The sequence below is a fragment of the Hibiscus syriacus genome, unplaced genomic scaffold (genome assembly GCF_006381635.1).
Source record: "Hibiscus syriacus cultivar Baekdansim isolate YM2019G1 unplaced genomic scaffold, ASM638163v2 tig00110328_pilon, whole genome shotgun sequence".
Lineage (NCBI taxonomy): Eukaryota > Viridiplantae > Streptophyta > Magnoliopsida > Malvales > Malvaceae > Hibiscus > Hibiscus syriacus.
In genome coordinates, this window is record NW_024062685.1 from 326,072 (window position 1) to 347,894 (window position 21,823).

General features: G+C 35.0%; 1 protein-coding gene across 1 annotated transcript; it reads right to left on the bottom strand.

Moving 5' to 3' along the window:
- Positions 1 to 3,731: 3,731 nt before the first annotated feature.
- On the bottom strand, positions 3,732 to 7,092 carry LOC120118275 (homeobox-leucine zipper protein HDG11-like). The gene is made up of 10 exons (XM_039138360.1): positions 6,851 to 7,092; positions 6,626 to 6,743; positions 6,354 to 6,542; positions 5,794 to 6,264; positions 5,611 to 5,712; positions 5,324 to 5,524; positions 5,059 to 5,239; positions 4,727 to 4,980; positions 4,554 to 4,643; positions 3,732 to 4,467 (listed from the first exon to the last, which is right to left on the bottom strand). The coding sequence occupies exons 1-10, from the start codon at positions 6,970 to 6,972 to the stop codon at positions 4,075 to 4,077; spliced, it is 2,121 nt and encodes a 706-aa protein (XP_038994291.1). The 5' UTR covers positions 6,973 to 7,092; the 3' UTR covers positions 3,732 to 4,074.
- Between the last annotated feature and the right edge of the window lie 14,731 nt (positions 7,093 to 21,823).

Below are 21,823 nucleotides of genomic sequence, written 5' to 3' on the forward strand. Positions count from 1 at the left end.
CTTGTTCCTCTTCATCGGAACATTCTTCATCGCTCCGTGTAGCTACATGAGCCTTGTGCTTCTTTTTGGATTGACCTTTTTTCTTCAATTGTGGGCAATCATATTTGACATTCCCTGACTTTTTGCATTCATAGCAAATGATCGGGTCTTTCTCCTTTGATTCAGTTTTGAAGCCTTCATGACGTTTGAATTTTCTTCCTAGGTTGGGCATCATCAACTTTCTGAATCGTTTGGCAAATAATGCCATTTCCTCGTCATCATTATCGTCATTCGAATTACTCTTATATTTTGTGGATTTGAGAGCAACTCCAATATTTTTCTTCTTCTCATTCTCCTTTGGTGTCTCGTCAATCTTATCGAGGTCCACTTCATCTTCAAGCATCATTTCATGAGTGAGAAGGGAACCAATTAGTTCTTCAAGAGTTAAGGACGTTAGGTCCTTAGACTCGATGATTGCCTTCTTCTTTGATTGCCACGATTTTGGAAGGGAGTAGACTAACTTCCTCACAAGCTTTTCATTTGAAATGATCTCTCCATATGATTTAAGACCATTAACAATCGTTGAAAATCTATCCATCATAGCTTTAATATCTTCATTTGGTTTCATCCTAAAATTTTCATAGTTATGCGTTAGAATACTAATTTTAGATTTCTTTACCTCATCGGTACCTTCATGAGTGACTTGAAGTTTGTCCCATATTTCTTTGGAGGTTGTACAAGATGAAACTCTTCCGTATTCATCTGGTCCAAGAGCACAAAATATGATAAGGATGTCTTTGGAGTTGAGTTAGAACATTCTTGTCTCTCATTCACTCCACAATCTTGGATGACTGAGAGGCTTAATGTATCCTTCTTCTACGGCATTCTATGCTCCCATGTCACTTGCTTGAATGAAGTACATCATCCTATTTTTCCAATAGGCATAGTTAGCCCCATTGAAGAAATGAGGCTTGTTGACAGGCATCGAATCGTGACCAGAGTCGAAGTTTGAAGTAGAGGCCATTGATGACTTTGATTATCGATGTAACTCTTCCCGAATCGACTCAAGAGGCGATTAAACCTTCAAATGAGTGAGGCTCTGATATCAATTGTTGAGTTAATCGATCGATGGAATCGGCCAAGAGGGGGTGAATTGGTAATAAAAATTTTGATGGAAGCTTTTGCAAAAAATTGAAAGTAATTGCACAGCGATTTACAGTGGTTCGACTTTATCAATCAAAGTCTACGTCCACTACCTTAGCTACCCACACTAAGGATTTTCCAACAAATTCACTAATTTGTTCTTTATTTTGAGGCCAAAGAGATAATCTTACAATTCCCTCAAGAATATACCCCAATTCTTGAGAACGCTCTTTTCTCAAATAGAATATTACAAATTTGCAAACTTACAAGAAAAAACCTAACAAGGAAAATATGTTTGCACAATTCTAGAACAAAGAAAGAACAATCAAGAATAAATACAATTGAACACAATAAGTGTTCTTGAAAGCAAAATGAATATTGAATGAAAAATAGGCTTGAAATGCTCAAACTTGAGGTTTGATGCTTTCTCTTTGATTCTAGTTGCTTGATGTTTCTTGTTTTGATCAATGGCTTCTAAGTTGTTTAAATACACCTTGAATCACTTCTGAACGTTGGGGATGATTAGTGGAGTCAATAGAGCTGTTATTGTGTGAAAACAATTAATAAAACTGGTTGGGAGCGTCGGTGCATCGATGCATGACCATAGTGCATCGGTGCATCAGTGTTAAATTCAAATATTTTGACCGTTGGAACACTTAGTGCATCGGTGCACCAAGTGTGCATCGATGCATAAAATGCATTCGATGTTTGAAAATAGTCTGAGTGCATCGGTGCATTGCTTGTGCATCGATGCATGAAATGCATTCGATGTTTTAATAAAACCCAAGTGCATCGATGCATAGAGGGTGCATCGATGCATGCCTTTGAAAAATTGATTTAAGGCTTGATTTTGGTTCAAAATACTTTGTGAAAATTGTTTCAAAAATAATTTAAGTACAAATCACAATTTTACACATTTAGTAAGGATTAAAATTGATCTTGAAAGACTTGGAGTAATAATTTGATATCCGATTAATTAATTCCAATATACCTTAGAAAATCATTTATAAAATCTTAAAATTCATTTAACTTAATTTGTTATATTGAAATATCAAAATGTTTTCAACACATGGGTTACGAGGATAAGGTTACCGTCACACTAATTACGGGAATTAATGAAAAATTAAAGTAAGAAAATGAAATAAAATCGGCCCTTATTTCTTTAGATATTTTCATTGGATATGTTATATAAGCATCGGTGCAGTAATACTCGTATAAATTTCTTCTCTTTCCCTCGGATGATTTACTGCAAAATCTTTTTGTTTTGTGGAATTGAAAAGCTGGCATGTACATGGGTGATTCTTCATGTTCGAGTTTGGCAGTGGGGCTAACGGTCTTATGCGTTTGGCTGGTGTCCGATGCCAGTGAGGTTGCCGCCGCTCTATGATGAGAGTGGAAATTATGTTGGCTAATGGACTTGGTCGGACACCGCCTATCTTATTCTATAACTACTACTGAATCTTCTCCTGTTTAATTTTAAAATATTATGTGATTGCTTGGTGATCAGATGGAACAAATGGAATCATTTTGGCTGTAATATCCAAGAGAAACTAGTAAAGGAAACAGGTATACTTAATAGGGTTCATATTTGATGTATTAATAAATTTATAATTTTAATTTAATTTGATTATGTTTTTCTTATTTATATAGCGGATGCAATGGTGTCCAGGGGACACTTGGATACAAATAATAAGCCGTTAATAGACCAACTAGGTTTTCAAGTAGTGGCAGATGCACCTCCATAGGGTTAAGTACATCTCCATTATTTTAGAAAAATAATTAAATTTAGCATAATGTGTTAAGGAAAAAAATAAAAAAATTACAATTTTTGCATACCCATTATTTTTAAAAAAAAAAAGAAAATTAAAATTTTAGATCCTATTATTAAATTTCTAGATCTGTCACTATGTTCAAATGAAGAAAGATGGATACTTAGAGGTTTGTTTCCAGCACCCTCTTTTTTCTTTTTTATTTTATACTTTTGAGATTTTTTGTTTCATTCAATTTTGTGTATTTTAGGTTTGGGCTGGTCTGTGGTTCTACGGAATAGAAAGCAATGGTAACGTCCGACATAGGCCTCGATCCAACATTTGCCGTGAAGGAACGGGACGGGATCTATGGACGGTGAGTGATCTATTTTAATAGTTTGGATTTATCATACCATACGATAAAGTTTAGGGATTTCCTATCATTTTACCCTACAATTTGTAAAATCATACCGCTAAACCAAAGCTTGTTTTGCAAGCAGCATTCGAGTCAGTACGCATTGAGACACCAATTATCAGCCCATTTGGACCCGCATGCCTCCAAAATCAGTACGCATTGAGATGATGCGACACAAGATAATATTTATTTGAGTTAATTTGTGCCTTAAAATACATTTGCATGGACTAACATAAATGTTAAATGTATACGCTGTAAACGTGTATGGAATTTTCATAAAAACGAATTAAATTAAATTCAATAAATTGTAAAATACCATGACTTGGTTGACATGGATCAATCTTGATTATAAAAGATGAATAAGACCAGCCCAATTTGAAAAAAAAATAGGAAGAGCAATAATAGAATTATTATTGAGAGTCCGTGGACAGAAGTCAATACCCGAACCATATTATTGAGGTGCAGCAATGACAATGAAAGACAAATAGTAATATATGGTGCGTTCTTGACTTCTCTTTTAATGCTACCAGCCACTCTTCTTCCAAAGTAAATTGCAAAAAAAAAAAACCCAAAATGCCTTTGTAAAAACAAAGGCCTCCAAAGTAAATAAAAGCATTAGTTGATGGTGGAGATGGATTGACAGAGCAAAGAAAAAGACAGCAGCAGCAGAAGCAACGACCAGTAAAGAGAGGGGGCATTCAAAATCCCCAACTAACTTCAAACACTCCACATTCAGTACCACACACGTTCAGGCTTTATCTCATCTTTTGAATTTAAGGATACGAGTACTCAGGAACTCCGACAATTCAAAGCACCCTTGATTTGCTGGACCGTGGTGTCGATAAGGTTATTAACAGTTGTCACCGAGTCCATGTTCAGTTTAGCAGATGGCAAGCTGCTCACTAGGATCTGAAACGCTACTGTAATTAGTGAACCCCCCGATCGTCCCATGCTCCCATGTGCGCTGGAGCTCGTTGACGCTCCTTCCCTGCCTTGGTACGGATGGCCGTCCGGTGAGATTGTGAAACCGGATGGGAGTAATGGTATGTATGAAGGGTCTTCTCCACTCATTGCTACATTAATGGCTGGCAAATCTACCGGGCAGTAAACTACGAGTGAACCTGAACTGTCTATGAAGCTCTCTTGAAGTATTAGCATGTTGTTGTGACTTGTATTAAATGCCTACTCAAAGAACAATAAATTCTTATTAAACCAAAGTTTTGAAGTGAAGAACACAAACGAAAATGCTTTGGTTTCGGGTATCTTACTCGTAAAACGGATATGCAATTGCCTGGATGTGACCCGTTTGCAATATGAGCAACCTCTTGCACTGCATTCCCGTTGGACAGAACATCCCACTAAAGGAAGTGACAGATTATTATTAAGTTATACAAGGCAGAATAGTATACGTATACTTTGACATTTACAAATCATAATATACCTGCGGTCGAGTTCTTTCGTCCTTGAAGAAATTGAATACATTTTGTGGACTAACGGGAAGCCAGAAGGTGGTAGCTGCACTAAGAATTATACCGTTAGAACTCTTATGAACAGTTACCCGGACATCGACTTCATTCAAACCAGAAAGCGTTGTCCACTGGTGACTATTTGATGTACTGATGCTTGTGCAGAAATTGGCTACCATCCTTTGAGCAAGCTTCATCATGCTTCTCTTACCATCGGGAGAAGGAATTACTGCAACATTTGGAAATTTTATTTAAGACCTCAAGAAAAATAATAGCCGAGTCTGTAGATGAATTACTAAATATTTACCTCCCCCAAGATCCCGGGTTAAAGTGTTTGATACCATTAGGCAAGCAAACCTCTCGCACATCCTCTGAAGAGTCGCAAGCCACCGTTCTGCACTGAATGCCAAACCAGTATGCACAAGATCCCCATAGAGTCTATGAATTCGAATCTCATCTTCAATCTCCACATGCTCCAACCATGTAACCTATAATCATTTAGATGTACATTTGAGATTAATGTTGAGCAAAACCGAGCATGCAAAACATTAGGAGAATAAAATTTGAGCAACCTTGCAATAACCATTGGGCATGTCCTGAATCAAGCATCCAGAAGGAAGCCTATGAGATCGACATTGAGAGGCAAATTGCGGCAAATCATACGAAACATTTACTATAGCCCATAACCCTTGCTCAATATGCTGACAATATCGAAGGATATAAAATTCACGTGTAGGTACTAGCGGGGAGAGCACCTGCAACTCTTCATACATCTGCAAATGGAGACGAGAATTAGTATAGGAAAGAAGTAAAAAGAAAAAAAAATGATATGAACAAAAAAAAAACAAAGCACAATTACCAATTGCAAAGAACCACTGTGTGTACCCATCATACCAGATGAAATTACTTCAATTGTCTTGGCAATCGACACAATGGTAGGGAATAGCTCCACCCATTTGTCCTGCAAAAGGAGTCTTAGTTTCTCCATTAAAATTTCGAATTCCGATAAGGATTCAATGTAAGGGACAAATTTGTGACTTACTGAATCCATGAACATGTCAACCAAAGCCAAACCATTCATGATGACAACACCAGAGTCTCTTGAAGCTTCAATCCTAGCATTGGGAGATTTGAAGCGGGTACTAGGCCTAGGGAAAATTCTTTCATAGGTCTCCAGATTAAGAACATCCCTGCCATCATTAGTGGACTTGATCCATAAAGGTTCATTGCTCTGCAAGAGCCTGAGCATTTCTTCCATTGCATTAGTAGCAATATCGGACATGAGGGACTTGTCCATGTCCGAGATAGCAACCGGCTGGAAAGGTAAATTCGGCACTGACGACGACGAGCTTCCGGGGAGAAGATCAAGATCGAGGGAAGGACCAGAAACACCATAGCCATCGAAACTCCCCATCCTGAAATCCAATGAAGAGAAATGAACGGGCTGTACAGGTGGGAGTTGAGATATTGGCCTCCCTATGTACTTGGCTGCAATGCTAGATACTCTATCAAGCTGAAAAAGTGAAACAAAACAAAACATAAGCATACTAAAAAATCATAATCATCGTCATTATTATTATTATCAGAGAAAAAAGGAAAAACCTCCTCCTTTAATTGGGCATTTTCCATCCTCAATTTGTGGTCATCAAAATAGGAATCCTCGGTGACAGGAGGGCCGCCGCAAGAAGGGCAGATGACATTTTTAAGCGCTTCTCTGATGGCTATGTTCTCGCATCGGATCTTATCGTTCTCGTTACGAAGAGAACGGTTATCGGCTCTTTCGTGTTGTGCCTGAGGAAACACAAGCGAGTGAATGAATATAGGAGAAAAAAGAGAAAAAGGAATAAAAGAGCAAAAGTCCCTGCCGAACCCACCTTCATCTGGGTCCTTCTGTTTTGAAACCAAAACTTGATCTGCCTTGGTGCCAGTCCCAGCTCCCTACTCAGCTGCAGCCTTTGCTTCTCATCTGGGTGCGGGCACTCCTTGAACATTCTTCACGTTTTCACCAACAAAAAAAACATTTCTTTATTGAAAAAAAAAACAAAACAAGACGAGCAAGCTAGCAAAGGAAGAAAGGCCAGCCGACAGTGTTTTCTTACGATTCAAGCCGCTGAATCTGGTTAGCAGTGTGGCGATGGTAAGGCTTTTTCCGCCGGGACGGGTCGGAGGCGTCGTGGTCCCCACCGGACCCACTCCCTCCTCCTCCGCTTCCGTAATCCATATATGGACTGCACCGTCTCCCTTCCAAAAACACCTTAAAATGAATCACAAAAAAAAACACTCTTTTATTCCATTGGATCTCCCATTCTGATTTCAGCACCGCCCATCATCACTAAAAAAAGAGAGAATCTTTTGTAGCTAATATAGTGAGAGATGAAAACAAGGACAAAGAAAGAGTTTTTGTATGGAAGAAAAAGGTACTTGATCAAGTTTTGTGAGGGAGCAAAAAGGGTGAAATAAGACAGACAATGGGCATGATTTGGGGTGAGAGTGAGTTTAGGCAGAAAATGGGTTTTGGTATGTTTTAGCGGTGTAAATGGAGGAGGAAAGAGTCAGAGAGAAGCAGCAACGCAGAGAAAGGCTCCTTTCCTTTCCCTCTTGCCTTGCCTGCTCTCTCCACTCGCTAAAACAAACTCAGAACCCAAAACCGCAAAGACTCAGGCTACTTGTAGTGACTGCTATTTGCTGCTGCTTCGTTAAAGCTCTCATGCAGCCTTTCCCTTCATCTATCTTCCTCCTGTCTTGTTCTTCAACAGTACGTCAAAACCCTTTAACCGAATATTTCTCTTTTTAACGCTATTTTTTTTATATTTTTCGAAATGACACCCTTTCAGTTGAGGTGATGAAAGTCGCATCATCGAAGATGTGCTTTACCTAATTTTATGCTGAGTTAGATGTCGCGTGTGAAATACGCATCTTTGGGAACGCGTTTTATTTTTATTTTACTGATTCAGTTGCTACGTGTGAAAGACGTATCTTCGGATACGCGCCTTTCATTAAATGTTTTAAATGCCCATCCGATTTTTCCCCAACTACCCCTCCTCTTCCCCTATATAAACCCTCTCAACCCCCTTCATTCTTCACACCAAAATCTTATTCTCCTTTCTTATATAACTCAAATTCTCTTAATCTTTGAGTTTTAAATTTCTTATTAATGGTAAGAAATTTATTTTTGAGTTATTTTTTTAAATAGTTATTATATTTTATCTTAATATAATTATATAAATATTTTTTTATTAAAATATTTATATAATTATTATTTATTTAAATTTATTAATTAATTATTTTTTGTGCTAATTATTATTTTTTGTCTACAGTTATAATGGAAAGTGAAATGCTGATGCGATTGGATACTGATCATATCTCCAGACATTTTAGCGATATGATAATATTTTTTTATAATTAATGTTAATATTTATTGTTATGTTTAATTTAAATTTATTATGAATTTATATTAATTTTAATTTTTTATAATGAATATTATTTAGGATACTGATCGTATTTTAGAGATATTTATTAAAAATCCACGTATACCGACACCGGAACGTGTTTTGCCATTTTTGGCTTCTGCCGGGTTTGGATATATTGCAACAATCATTGGCGGTTGCAAACTCGAATATGTCCTAATTTCTGCATTGATTGAGAGGTGGAGGCCTGAGACACACACTTTTCACCTTCCATGTGGAGAGGCTACAATTACATTGGAGGATGTCTCTATGCATCTGGGCTTCCCGTCGACGGAAATTTGATGTGTGATATGGCGGATGGTGATTGACAATCAATGTGCATTGATTATCTTAGAGCTGCTCCGCCAAAGTTTAATAGAGGTAGAATAGCTTTATCTTGGTTGAAAGCTAATTTTGAGGTTTTAAATGAAAATGCTTCAGAGGATCAAGCAAAGGCATGTGCTCGGGCATATATTCTACGAATAATTGGAGGAATATTGATGCCCGACAAATCTCGCAACCAGGTGCATTGTATGTGGTTGCGACATCTGATCAATTTTGATGAAGCTGGAAGATATAGTTGGGGCGCTGCAGTTTTGACATTTCTCTTTAGAGAAATGTATCGGGCGACGAATTATAAGAAAACTGCTATCGGTTGATGTCTCATTCTTCTGCAATCATGGGTGTGGTTCCGCATGCCTTTCTTATGTCCGATCGTGAATGAACCATACGTATTCCCCTTATTGTTGAGGTAATTATCGAACTAAATTTTGATTTAAATATTTTTAATTAAATAAGGTGATATTTAGTTTATATTATATTTCATATGTGGTCAATGAAAAGAAAGAACCATAGAAGTATACCTACTGGGTTAGAGGAAATTCGTCTACTTATTGATACAAAAGCTGGGTCTGAGGTATGTTTTTACACCTGTTTAAATATTAATATTTTAATTTAAAATGCTAGATATAATTAGAATATTTTATTTATTTGAATTGTATATTTATATTTCAGTTTCAATGGATACCTTATGCGAGGGATGAAGTGAATGCTTGCATCCCACCTCACCTTGGTGGGTCATTAGAGGTTTGGATATCGGTTATACCTCTTATATGTTATGTTATTATTGAGTGGCATCCAGTTGATCGCATGCTCCGTCAGTATGGTTGTACGCAATATATTCCTGGAGCACCTAGGAATTTAGACGACGTGCATAACATAGATAGACGAGGAAAGAAAGATATTAACTGAGTGGTGAGACACATAGATTGGATTGCGCTTTGGGAGAACCGGTATGCACAGTTGGCCCCTCGACAATATTACGCTGAAACTGGTCATATGGTTACGGATAACTATATGGACTGGTTTAATGAAAATGGGAAGTCGTTTCTACTTTCGGCGGAAGCACGAAGGGTTAGCATTCCTAGACGCCGAGAAAGACGTCGTCTCAATATCATCGTCTTCCAACGCATGGACGGAGAAAATGTGCTACCGGTTCTGCATCAGTCCCACCACAACATCTTTATCCACCGATGCCACAATGGTACATGCCCAGCCCTTCACTTCAGATGCCATCTCCTTAGGGGTATATGCCAAGCCCACCAGTTCATATGTCATCTCCGCAGGGTTATATTCCAAGCCCGCAGGGTTACATTCCTAGCCCGCCAGGTTACATGCCTAGCCTGCAGGGTTTTATACCATATGGAGGTGCATATACGGCTATGTTTAATGATCCAACATATGGTTCATATGCATCTTATTTGGCTGGTGGTGCTTCTCCTCAGACACCTCAATCTCCATCTGGATCACAAACATCGATGCTAATGTTTCCACAGTTTTCACAGTTCCCGGGGAGCGGTGGGATGGTTACTAGCACTCCTCCAGGGTCGTTATTTTATTCAGCCCCTTCAGCGTTATCTACACCAAATAAAGAAAATACCGATGATGATGATAGTGAAGATGAGGAGACTGAAGAACAAGTTCCACGAAGAAATCCTCCGCGAAATAGACAACCACCGCTATGTGGAACTCATTCGAGAAGACGACATCGGTGATCCAGTTGTATTTTAATGTTATTTAAATAGTTATATTTTAGAAATTTATGTAATTTGGTTATGTTATTTAAATGTTTCATGGTTGTTACTGCCAATATTTTTAATGTTATTTTTTATTCAAATTTAACATTAAATGTTTAATAAATGTTTTTAAAACACAAATTATAGTATTCGAAATTTAAATTTAAAATATAAATTATAGTATTCGAAATTTAACATTAAATTCAAGTTAATATTCCAATTGTATTCGAAATTAAAAGTTATATTCCAATTATAGTTCACAGTACTTAAATTGAAATTAAATTTATCCATACATATGATTTTATCATTAACACATATATTAAAACGTATACATTAAAATCAACTTATCACTTCACATTTATTCGTAAAAACATGTCGATGCTCATTCCATACAATTTCAATGTCACAATAAACTTATCACTTCACATTTATTCAATTTATCCATAACATTTTATCTAATTTATTCAAACTTCACATAACATTTTAATTTAAGTTATGAACTTAAATTTATCTATATATATAATTTTATCCTTAACTTGTTGAACTTCCAAAAGAAGTTAAATTTTGGTTATAATTTACCTGATTTCACCATCCATCTATAGTTCCCCAGGAACGCGCTTTAAAGTCCCCTAAGGAATAATAGGTATTGACATGAATAGTTCCCGGGGGACATAAGTGACATAATAGGGTAATGATAACATATTATCTGACAAAATAATGGAAGGCGCGCACCCGGGAACGCGTCTTCACGGTCCCCTAAGGAATAATAGGTATTGACATGAATAGTTCCCGGGGGACATAAGTGACATAATAGGGTAATGATAACATATTCTCTGACAAAATAATGGAAGGCGCGCCCCCGGGAACGCGTCTTCACGGTCCCCTAAGGAATAATATGTATTGACATGAATAGTTTTCGGGGGACATAAGTGACATAATAGGGTAATGATAACATATTCTCTGACAAAATAATGGAAGGCGCCCCCGGGAACACGCCTTCACGGTCCCCTAGGGAATAATATGTATTGACATGAATAGTTATCGGGGGACATAAGTGACATAATAGGGTAATGATAACATATTCTCTGACTAAATAATGGAAGGCACGCCCCCGGGAACGCGCCGTCACGGTCCCCTAAGGAATAATAGGTATTGATATGAATAGTTCTCGGGGGACATAAGTGACATAATAGGGTAATGATGTAACATCCCAAACTATGGGTTAGTGACTAAATGGTAAAGTTTCAGAAATTTGGTGATTAAAGTAGAAGAATGGATTAGTTCAATGATTTATCTGGAAATAAATCTTAAAAGTTGTTAGTAATTATCAAATGAAATAGAGGGCAAAATGGTCATTTGACTAATAAATGAATTAAAAATAGATATGATAAGGATATATATGTTAGAGGGGATAAGGATGAAGAGATATTCTCTTCATCATCATCTTCTTCTTCTTCTTCATGTACGAGAGAGAGAAGAGCCAAGCTTGCAAAGGTAATTCCTTGTTAGCTGATTATTTGTTAATTTTAAGAGTGGGTTTTGATCATTAGGTAATACTTAAGCTTATGGAAAGCTTAAGTTGTCCTAAAATCAAAAGATAAAGAAGTTATGAAAGATTAAAGAAAATGAGTTTCTTAAGGAAATTCTGGAAAAGAGTTAGTAAGTGAATTTTGAGAAGGAATTTGACTTGTCATTAATCTAATTAAAGAATATGGAGTGTTAGAATTAGATTTAAAACATGTTAAAAATCTGGTATGATTCTTGAAGTTAATAAAGATGAGAGGATATTAAGGTTAAAGACGAGATAATTGATTATAAATGAGTTTAAACATGTATATGAAAGTTAGGAATATGAAAGGGGATGAAATATGAAGCATTTGAGTGAAGAGTTGATGATTTTCGGGTTCAAAAAGAGGTTCTGGGCAGAGTGCATCGATGCACATTCATAGTGCATCGATGCATCAAGGTTAAAACCCAGAAATTGTTTGAAGGTGTATCGATGCATTGGTAGTGCATCGATGCACTCTTTTAAAATAAAAACATCGAAATGCAATTCATGCATCGATGCATAAGTAGTGCATCGCTGCATACCAGTAATAATACAATATCGAATGCATTTTATGCACCGATGCATCAGCAGTGCACCGATGCATACTTTCATTGAAAGATGAAATTGTCATTTTTCTTAGTCTAAGGAGTGAACCATTAGAGTATATTAGTTATAATACTAATATAGATCTATGTATGATGAAGTAGATATAGAACGTGATCCCATTCCAGATCAATTGAAGGATTATAATCGAATCAAAGCAAAGCTAAGGTGAGTGCAATTTAATTTGTACTTATATTATTGAATAAACATTTGGCTTGCGATGAGCCAGTGATGGAGTTACTATGGTAAGAAGTAACTCCTAAAATGTTATTTGATTGGTGATCAATGTTATGATTTGTGTGATTATGAGATATATATGTTATATGGAAAGTATATGTGAAATAAGATATGAACTTATATGAATATGTGATATGAATAAAGCTATAAGAAATGATTTATGTGAATACATGCATTTGTGATGCGTGTTATATGATATTAGATATATGTTTACACATACATATGGTATGTGACCGAAGAGAATGAACATGTGATTATAAGATCAATGATTACACGTACATTTGGTACGTGACTGAAAAAAAAGATATATGTTCTTAAGGGAAAGGATATGAATAAGTAAATTGAATGTTATGAATGTTAATGCCCATGTTATGTGATAAGAGAGCTAGTGGTATAGTTGGCATGCCAAGGGTCGAGGGTTTACCTATGTTCTTCGGGACATATGGACTGTTTACCTATGTTCTTCGGGACATATTGATTGTTTACCTACGTTCTTCGGGACATATGGACTGTTTACCTAGGTTCTTCGGGATCTATGGACTGGTCCTTCGGGACGAATACTGAACTAAGGTTCGGTGCCCCATGAGGGAATTGATACGAGCTGTGGTGACAGCATTAGTGCACAACCTCAATGTACTCACATACCTCTATTCTCAAATGTATACATGGGCTAATGCAAGGGCTTTAAAGATAATAAATAACTTGTTATGATACTATATATATGCTTTGTTGTGACATGACATGGATACTCGACGGTGAGTATATAAAGGTTCAATATATGCTTACATGATAGAAAAAAATTAGTAATAATGATATGAGTACTGATAAGTATATTAATGATATATGTATAAGTATGCATTATGTTATATGAAATGGTTTGTGGTTTTATTATATGTTTTATATGCCTCACTAAGTCAACGACTTAGCGTGTAAGTGATTTACACGTAGGTATGGAGAGGAGTAAAGAGCGATGTGGAGTAAGACAGGTCAGTTCTCCTTACTCAATGTCAGATCAGAAAAGAGGTGATTAATATGTACTTTAATATATAAAGTTCTAGTTGGCATGTATTCAAAAGAATATATTGTATAAACTCTGAATAATTTTGTAAACGTTTTGAATAAGTTGAATGTTATAAAAGTTTTTAAATTACTTAATATTTTATACGAATAAATGTTTGAAAAGTCAATGTGACACTTCGGACTCGTATCCGGGTCGGATACGGGTTGGGGGTGTTACAAATGATAACATATTCTCTGACAAAATAATGGAAGGCGCGCCCCCGGGAACACGCCTTCACATGAATAGTACCCCGGTTATAGACACTATTATATGTAATGTATTATAAACTTTCAAAACAAACTTCAGTTCACAAGCTTTGAAATTCTCAAACTCTAAATTTCTCAAAAATCTCAATCATCTATTCTCTGAAAATGAGTCATTTTTCTGCTGTTGTTTTGTATGATGGAGAAATTAAACAAGCTGAAGAGGGGGTTGTTTTTGAGTCAGATCATTATATCCCCTTAACCTTGAAGAGAAATATCACTCTTGCGGAGTTAATCACAAAAATTTCGTTAAAGATTCGTGTAGCAGGCCGGAGAAAACTATATTCACTTCAGTACAGATTTCCTACTGAACTTTTTCCGCTCACGTATACATCATTTCAGCTTTCAAACGATGATGATGTTTCTATGATGGTTGATACTCATATGGGAAGTTCACAATCTCTTATTGAAATGTATGCATCTTTTATTGAGGTTCGTGCTTCTCGTGGTCTCCCATATTCCTCTCACTTTGGCATTGCATATCAAGCTGATCAAGTTGATAGCCCGACACAACTGATCTGCAATGATTTCACATCATTAATGGCGAATACAACACCAGATGCCATGCCATCAAGTTCAGTAGGAAGGCATTTATCTGCAACTGCTTATGGTCTCAACCCACGTGGTTTCACCAATAATCCATATGGCAACATCTCTTCTACTTCAAGGGGTAAACATTCATCTGCCAATGTTTTCGACTTACATATGGAAATGCCAACGAGACGACAGTCTATTCACATCCCACATGATACAATGGCCACAAGTTCAAGGGGATGACACACAAGCAGGAACGTATTTGACCTCAACATTAGATTATCGGAAGAACCATCATCTCCACCAGAAGAACCTCTTCGGGAGCCAGGTGCAGATGGTGCTGAAACGGGTTTATTCGTTGAACCTGACTCACCACAGTTTAATGTACATTCTGATGATGATGAGGATGACGTTCCGATAAATACAACACCAGCCGAACTTCCTTCACATATGTATGAGGCTGATTACGATGCAATGTATGAGCCTGAATTTCCGGATCTTCCTGATGTTGGCAACTATGGACTTCAATCAACAGTTAATGACAGTGATTTACATATTGGAATGGAGTTCGCATCGAATGAGGAAGCAATGATGGCAATAAAGAGTTACAATATTCGTAACTCAGTTCAGTCCAAAGTTGATCGATCTAACACAGAGAAATATGTCTGCTACTGCGTCCAACGTGACAACGGATGTCAATGGATGATTCGTGTATCAAATAGAAGAGGAAGAACAACTTATGGGAACTAACCAGATACAACGGTCCTCATACATGTTGTGCAAGAGGTATAAACCAAGATCATCCCAACTTGGACTCTAACATTATTTGCCAAGCAATCATGCCCATTGTGAAGCAAAACTCTCATATAGTTGTTGCAGTGTTGATTTCTACTATACAGTCACAATATGGGTACACCGTCTCATATAAAAAAGCTTGGTTGGTAAAACAGAATGCCATTTGCAAACTTCATGGAGAATGAAATTCATCTTACAACGAGCTACCCAGTTGGTTTCATGTTGTGCAAAGACTCAATCCCGGGACAATTGTTGAGTTCGAAACTCAACATCATTACGTGAATGATCGAGTGGTTCGTGATCGCTGCCAATTCTACCGTGTCTTTTAGACTTACCCTCAGTGTATTAATGCAGTCAAGTACTGTAAACCAGTTGTCCAAATTGATGGTACTTTATTGTATGGGAAATACAAGCAAGTTTTATTATTGGCTGTGGTCCAAGATGGAAACCGCAATATTCTTCCCGCTGCATTTGCCCTCGTTCAAGGAGAAGACACTGAGTCTTGGGCTTTTTTCCTTAAAAATTTACGTTTACATGTTGTCACCAGGGAACGAGTATGCATTATTTCAGACCGAGGAGCCGGGATAAAAACATCAATGGACTCTTTGGGTATAATTTATAGACCTCCACATGTTAAACATCATTATTGTGTCTGTCATATTGCTGCAAACTATTACGGAAAATACAAGAAGAACGATGAACGTCAATTAGTCGTGCGGATGGATATGTTACTTTTCCCCAATTTTTCTATCATTTTCGTATTACTTATTTATACTTCATATTAACTATTACATATTCCTAATGGCTTAGGTTACGAACTCTAACCTCAAAGGTATGAGTCGATGCCACAAGAGTTGTTTGGCAAAAATAAGAAGGGGTGCGAGTACATTATGGACATCAGCAAAGAAATATGGACAAATGCGTATGACGGGGGGTATCGCTATGGTCATATGACAACAAACTTGGCTGAAGCAATAAATTCAATCTTAAAGGGGGCGCGTCATTTACCAGTCACGACATTGGTCAAAACGACTTATTTTCGTTTGGGTCAATTATTTGCAAAGCTCGGTGGACAAGCTCTTACTTGGATGCAAAATGATCATATTTATCACCCAATACTAGTAGCTGATTTACAAAAAAAAGTGGTTGCATCAAATGGGATGTTGGTAACAAATTTTTCTCGCACCCGTGAATTGTTTCGTGTAACCGAAATGCCACGTCCGTTGCAAGGGGTTGAAGCTAACTCTTTCAGAGTCAATCTGTATGAGAGGTGGTGCGATTGTGGTTTCTTTCAAGCACTCAAATATCCATGTTCTCATGTCATTGCAGCTTGCTCACATTCGTATTTGGACAACAAAAATTATGTTGATCCCGTATACCAACTTTCACAAGTATTCAAGGTATATGAATTTGAGTTTCCGCCCATAGGAAACGAAAGAGACTCAGATGAGATTCAAACTTGACTTACAATTGTACCAGATCCATTGCTATTGAGGGACTCAGGTCGTCCAAAATCTACTAGAATACATTGTGATATGGATATTCGGGAGAAGTCAACAGACCAAAAACGATGTGGGCATTGTAGAAACATCAGACACAATAGAAAAAAATGTACAACTCTATTATCATCACATAATCGTTAACCCTTATGTAATCTAATATTCTATTTAAATGAATGTTTTTGTTTCTAATATTTAAATGTAATTGCATTTTCTATAATTTCTCAATGTATAATAATAATAACAGATTAAATGTGTAATTATACTAATTTTATTAACTTATGTATCAATATTTTGGTTAAATAATAATAACATGACTAGATTGATAATATTTAAATAATTAAGTGATTAAATTAATAGATCGATAATCAAAATAAAAAATAATAATATAACCATACGTGTAATATAATAATTTTATACATTTTTCATATAACTACAATAAAATAAAAACTAGTTTTCATCTGTTGTTCTATCCGATTAATGTGGATAATACACTCCACCTTTAATACACATTTAAAAAATATATTCGATAATTATTAAATTATAACTGAAACAATTTACATAATATATTACTAATTTATAATAACAATAAAAATAAAAATTTTATTATTAAAAAAAATATCGTGTGGCAACTGAATCAGCAAAATAAAGGTAAAGCGCGTCTCCGGGGATGCGCCTTTCACACGTGGCATCCAACTCAGCGTAAAATCAAGTAAAGTGCGTCCCGGGGATACACCTTTCGCCACCTCAACTAAAATGGTACCACTTCAAAAAATATAAAATAAACGATACTAAAAAGAGAGATATTCGATCAAAGAATGTCAGTTTGGTCAAATCGCCCAAAATGTGTGCAACCCAAAATGTGTGCAACTGAAGGGTTTTAAAAGACCATTTGCATATTTGCCTCATTCGGACACGTTCATCATTCATGGGACTTTTCGAACAAAAAGCTCCTGTCATTCTCTCTCTTACACCAATGCTTTTAGTACGGATCATTTTGTAAAACAAAAATGGTAAATTATGATCAACAGACTCGGTATATTCTAAGTTCCAAGCCAGGACAGCATAAATGAGCTTTTCCATTACCAATTACGACTAACCAACAATTTATAAACATATGCATTGCGTACTTCCTTAATGGAGTCGCCCCTCTCTCTCATGTCCTTTTAGATTAATCATTCCCCTTTGCCTTTTTAAATTTCAAAATTCACTCCTTTAGGGTTGATTGTGTTGGACATCCCCAATGTCTTATGTAATTTCAATTTGATCCCTATATTCAGAAAAAATATAATTGAATCCTTAAAATATCAATATCATATCAATTAAGCTATCTAGCTATTAGTTTGGGTCTAGAATGAAAAACTAAAACTAATATGTACCATATTTCAAATACATTGGTCAAAGTTTAGACTCGCTTACACAAAAACTAAACCACTAGAGGATTGGAAGGAGCCTCCCTCCAATCACGCTGCTACCGTTACCACTTACGATGTCCACACAACGTCATATCCCCAAAATTATTCCTCTCTTCTCATTCCCTCGTTCCTCTTTCCCTAAACTGAATACTTAAAGTGGTCAATTCACAAAAAGTTTAGGTGAAATTCATTTCAATTTATTATATTATGTTTAAATGACTGTTTTCCTTATTCATTTATAAAAATTCTAAAATACATATTAAGATTATTAAATTATTATAAAACGATTGTTTAATTTTATTAAATTATTATAAAACAGTCATTAAATTTAATAAATTCCACATTTGTTATCGCTTATATAACTATGCAATAAATTTAATTATAATCTTATAAATTTTAGGGTAAAGTACACAAATGGTCCCCCGACTATAGGATATTATTTTATTGAGCCAATTGACTATTAAAAGTTATAAAATGATCCCTCGACTATAGGTGGTTGCTTTGTTGAGTCCCTCGAATAGTAAAAGTTACAAAATGGTCACTTAGATATTATTATGTTTCAAACTCGTCTTTTATGTTAAAAAAGGTAACGGTCATATGAGTTGAACATTAACATGCTAACTGAGTATGATAGTCATTTGCGATTATGAGATAAAATTTTATCATATTTCAATCAGTAGGTTAATGTACAACTCAAACTGCCATCAAATTTTTAATGAAAAAAGAACGAGTTTTGAACACAATAAATAGTCAAGTGATCATTTTGTAACTTTTAATAGTCAATGGACTCAATAAAACAATATTCTATAGTCAGGAGACCATTTATGTACTTTATCCTAAATTTTAAAAGTTATATGACTAAAATAATTATTTAAGTATATTTTAATATTTTTAACGTATTCTACTTTTTAAATCTATTTTAAAACTTGAATTTGACCCTAGTAGTATATCCTTCACCCAATCGACCCGTGTGTATATACCCTCAAAATGACCCATTTTTTAGGATAAAATTCTCATCCGACCGACACGGATATATATATCAATTAAAATAATGATTAATTAAAAATTATAGATATGTATTATAGTAATTAACTATAAATATTTGAAGTTATATTATATTGTTATTTAAGAGTTGAGTTAGTTCAAGTATTTCTATTATAAATTCACAAAACTCAAAGAGTTTGATATATGTAGCTTGTTATGGGCTGTTTCTGCAGCTTTGTGTTCTGCTTGGCTTTGATGTATATAGAGATCTCCTTTGTTTCCTATCTTCCATCTTCCATCTCAATGATACACTCTTTTTCCTCCAATTAAGATTAGAGAGGTTCTTTAATGAGGTCCTTGGGATGGTGTACCTTGTAATCAAATACAAAATGCTCATTTTTCAAAAAAAAGAAGAAGATATTTCATCATCTATGATATGATCGAGTCCGAGTCTAACCTTCATTCTTATTGTTACCTTATAGTTAATGAGACACAATATGCCGTTTGTTGGAAAAACATAATAATTATATTTAATTATAATGGAATTATTCATATTAATTTGCTGATTTAATTTATCCCTTGGCAATCATGAACCGTTATCGACAAGTTGGGATCCATTTGCTTATTTTCAAAGTATCAGAATCTTAATCACATCTCTTAATATGCATGCTAATCTCATTTATACACACGCACTTATGATACCAATAAATTTAAAAAGTAAATAATTTTTTTTTTAAAATTCTTTCTCTTCACAAATGAGACAATTAAATCGACACGTCCTTCTTCAATTATATTTAAAATTTAAGTAAAAGATTTGACCCTTTTTTTTATTTTATGGATTTGTTGTAATCGCCGGTTATTACGAGCTTCAATTTATTTGAAGGATTTGTTGGCGGTTGCCTTTGGATTTCCCAAATATCTTTTGAATTTAAGCATGGAAAGCTATGCTTTTGTATAAATACAAAATTATATATATTTTTTAATTTGACTTGACACTTTATTGTGTTTAAATTATATTAAAACAAATTTTAAAAAAATAAATTAATGAGGTAATAATAGATTAAAGAGTCATTTTAAAAATTATTTGAGAGACTCAATCTGTTTTTTTTTAATACAATTTGAGTTGATAAAACCGTTAAATATATGTATGTTTTATGGTTTACATCATAATTATTCTTTGCACGCCAACATGTACTCATATAATTAAATATAATTTTATTACATGGTTAAATGATTTAAATAAATATATTTTAGTTTTCCATAAAAAAAATTCTGACAATATGTAGTTAGTGAAGTATGGCACCTTGAAAGCAAATAGAGGTAGAAAACAGTTAGAAGATGCACGAGGTAGTAAAAGGGGAAATGTAATAATAATGTCATGGAACATTAATTACGTGCATAGGTGAAAAAAAAGAAGAAAAAGTAATATATATATATTAAAAGAATTTAACTTTAAGTTAGATATATAAATATATTTAATATTGTAATTCTTAAATAAATTATTAATATTTTAATTCATAGCTGTCGAGTCCTTTGTAATTTCATCAATTGAACTTGGGTCACTTAACTCATACACAAAACTTAATATATATAATTTAATTTTAAATTATTTAATTTCAATTGCTGTCATTTCACTAACCCGAGTCATGCAGTCCATATAGATATTATTAATGGCCTAATGTCCTATATATGTAGGAACCATTTCTTTCTAGAAAGTTAAAAACACAAGCTAAAACCTTTGGTTTGCTTTGTCACAAATATTGTTTTAAAATTGCAATAATTAATTAAATAAATTATCCTTATTGAACTAGAGTTGAATACAGAGTGAGAGCGTATAAAATTAGCAAAGATCAAGTTTTATTAAAAAGAGGCAATCACGAAAAATCTTAAATTCTAAATGAAAATGAAAGTTACGGAAAAGTAAATCATTTTTTTCTTTTAAGTTTTCATTTTAGTGCCTAGGGTTATTTTTTTCCATTTTTTTTGTGAATATGCAAACATTGACTTAATTCATCAACAAGATCTTGGATTCTATGGAAACCTATAAAAGTTAGGGTATTGGGTGAAATTTGGTATAAATGTCGTAGGTTATCAATACTATTGCCTTACCTAACCTTCCATCCTTATGAAGGGGCTGACTCCTCTCCCTGTATATGTAGGAAATTAATATGCATAACTTTCCTTGTTTACAAGGGCACACGACATGCCAAAGTCACCATGAGATAAACTTGATGGACCAAGATGAGCATGGTAGCAATAAGATCGAGGGCATTGATAAACTAAATTACTGATGTAATCGAGTCTCAAATTTCAATCTTAAACAATTTCTTTCTTCATTTCTTATATAAAAAAAGATGTTTTTATTGGATGATATTGACCATTTTTGCCTCAATATACAAGGTCAACACATACAAGGGCAAAACCAGAAAAAAGAATTTAGGAACTAGAATTGAAGTTTAAAGTATTAGGATCAAAGTATAATTTTACCATTACATTAACTTATTATTTCACTATTTCTAAAGGGATTAAAATGTATTTTACTTTACCAACGGGGTTGGTTCAAGTGGTGAGCAACTAGAGGTGGCAATCGGATCGGGTTTGGGTCAGGTCAT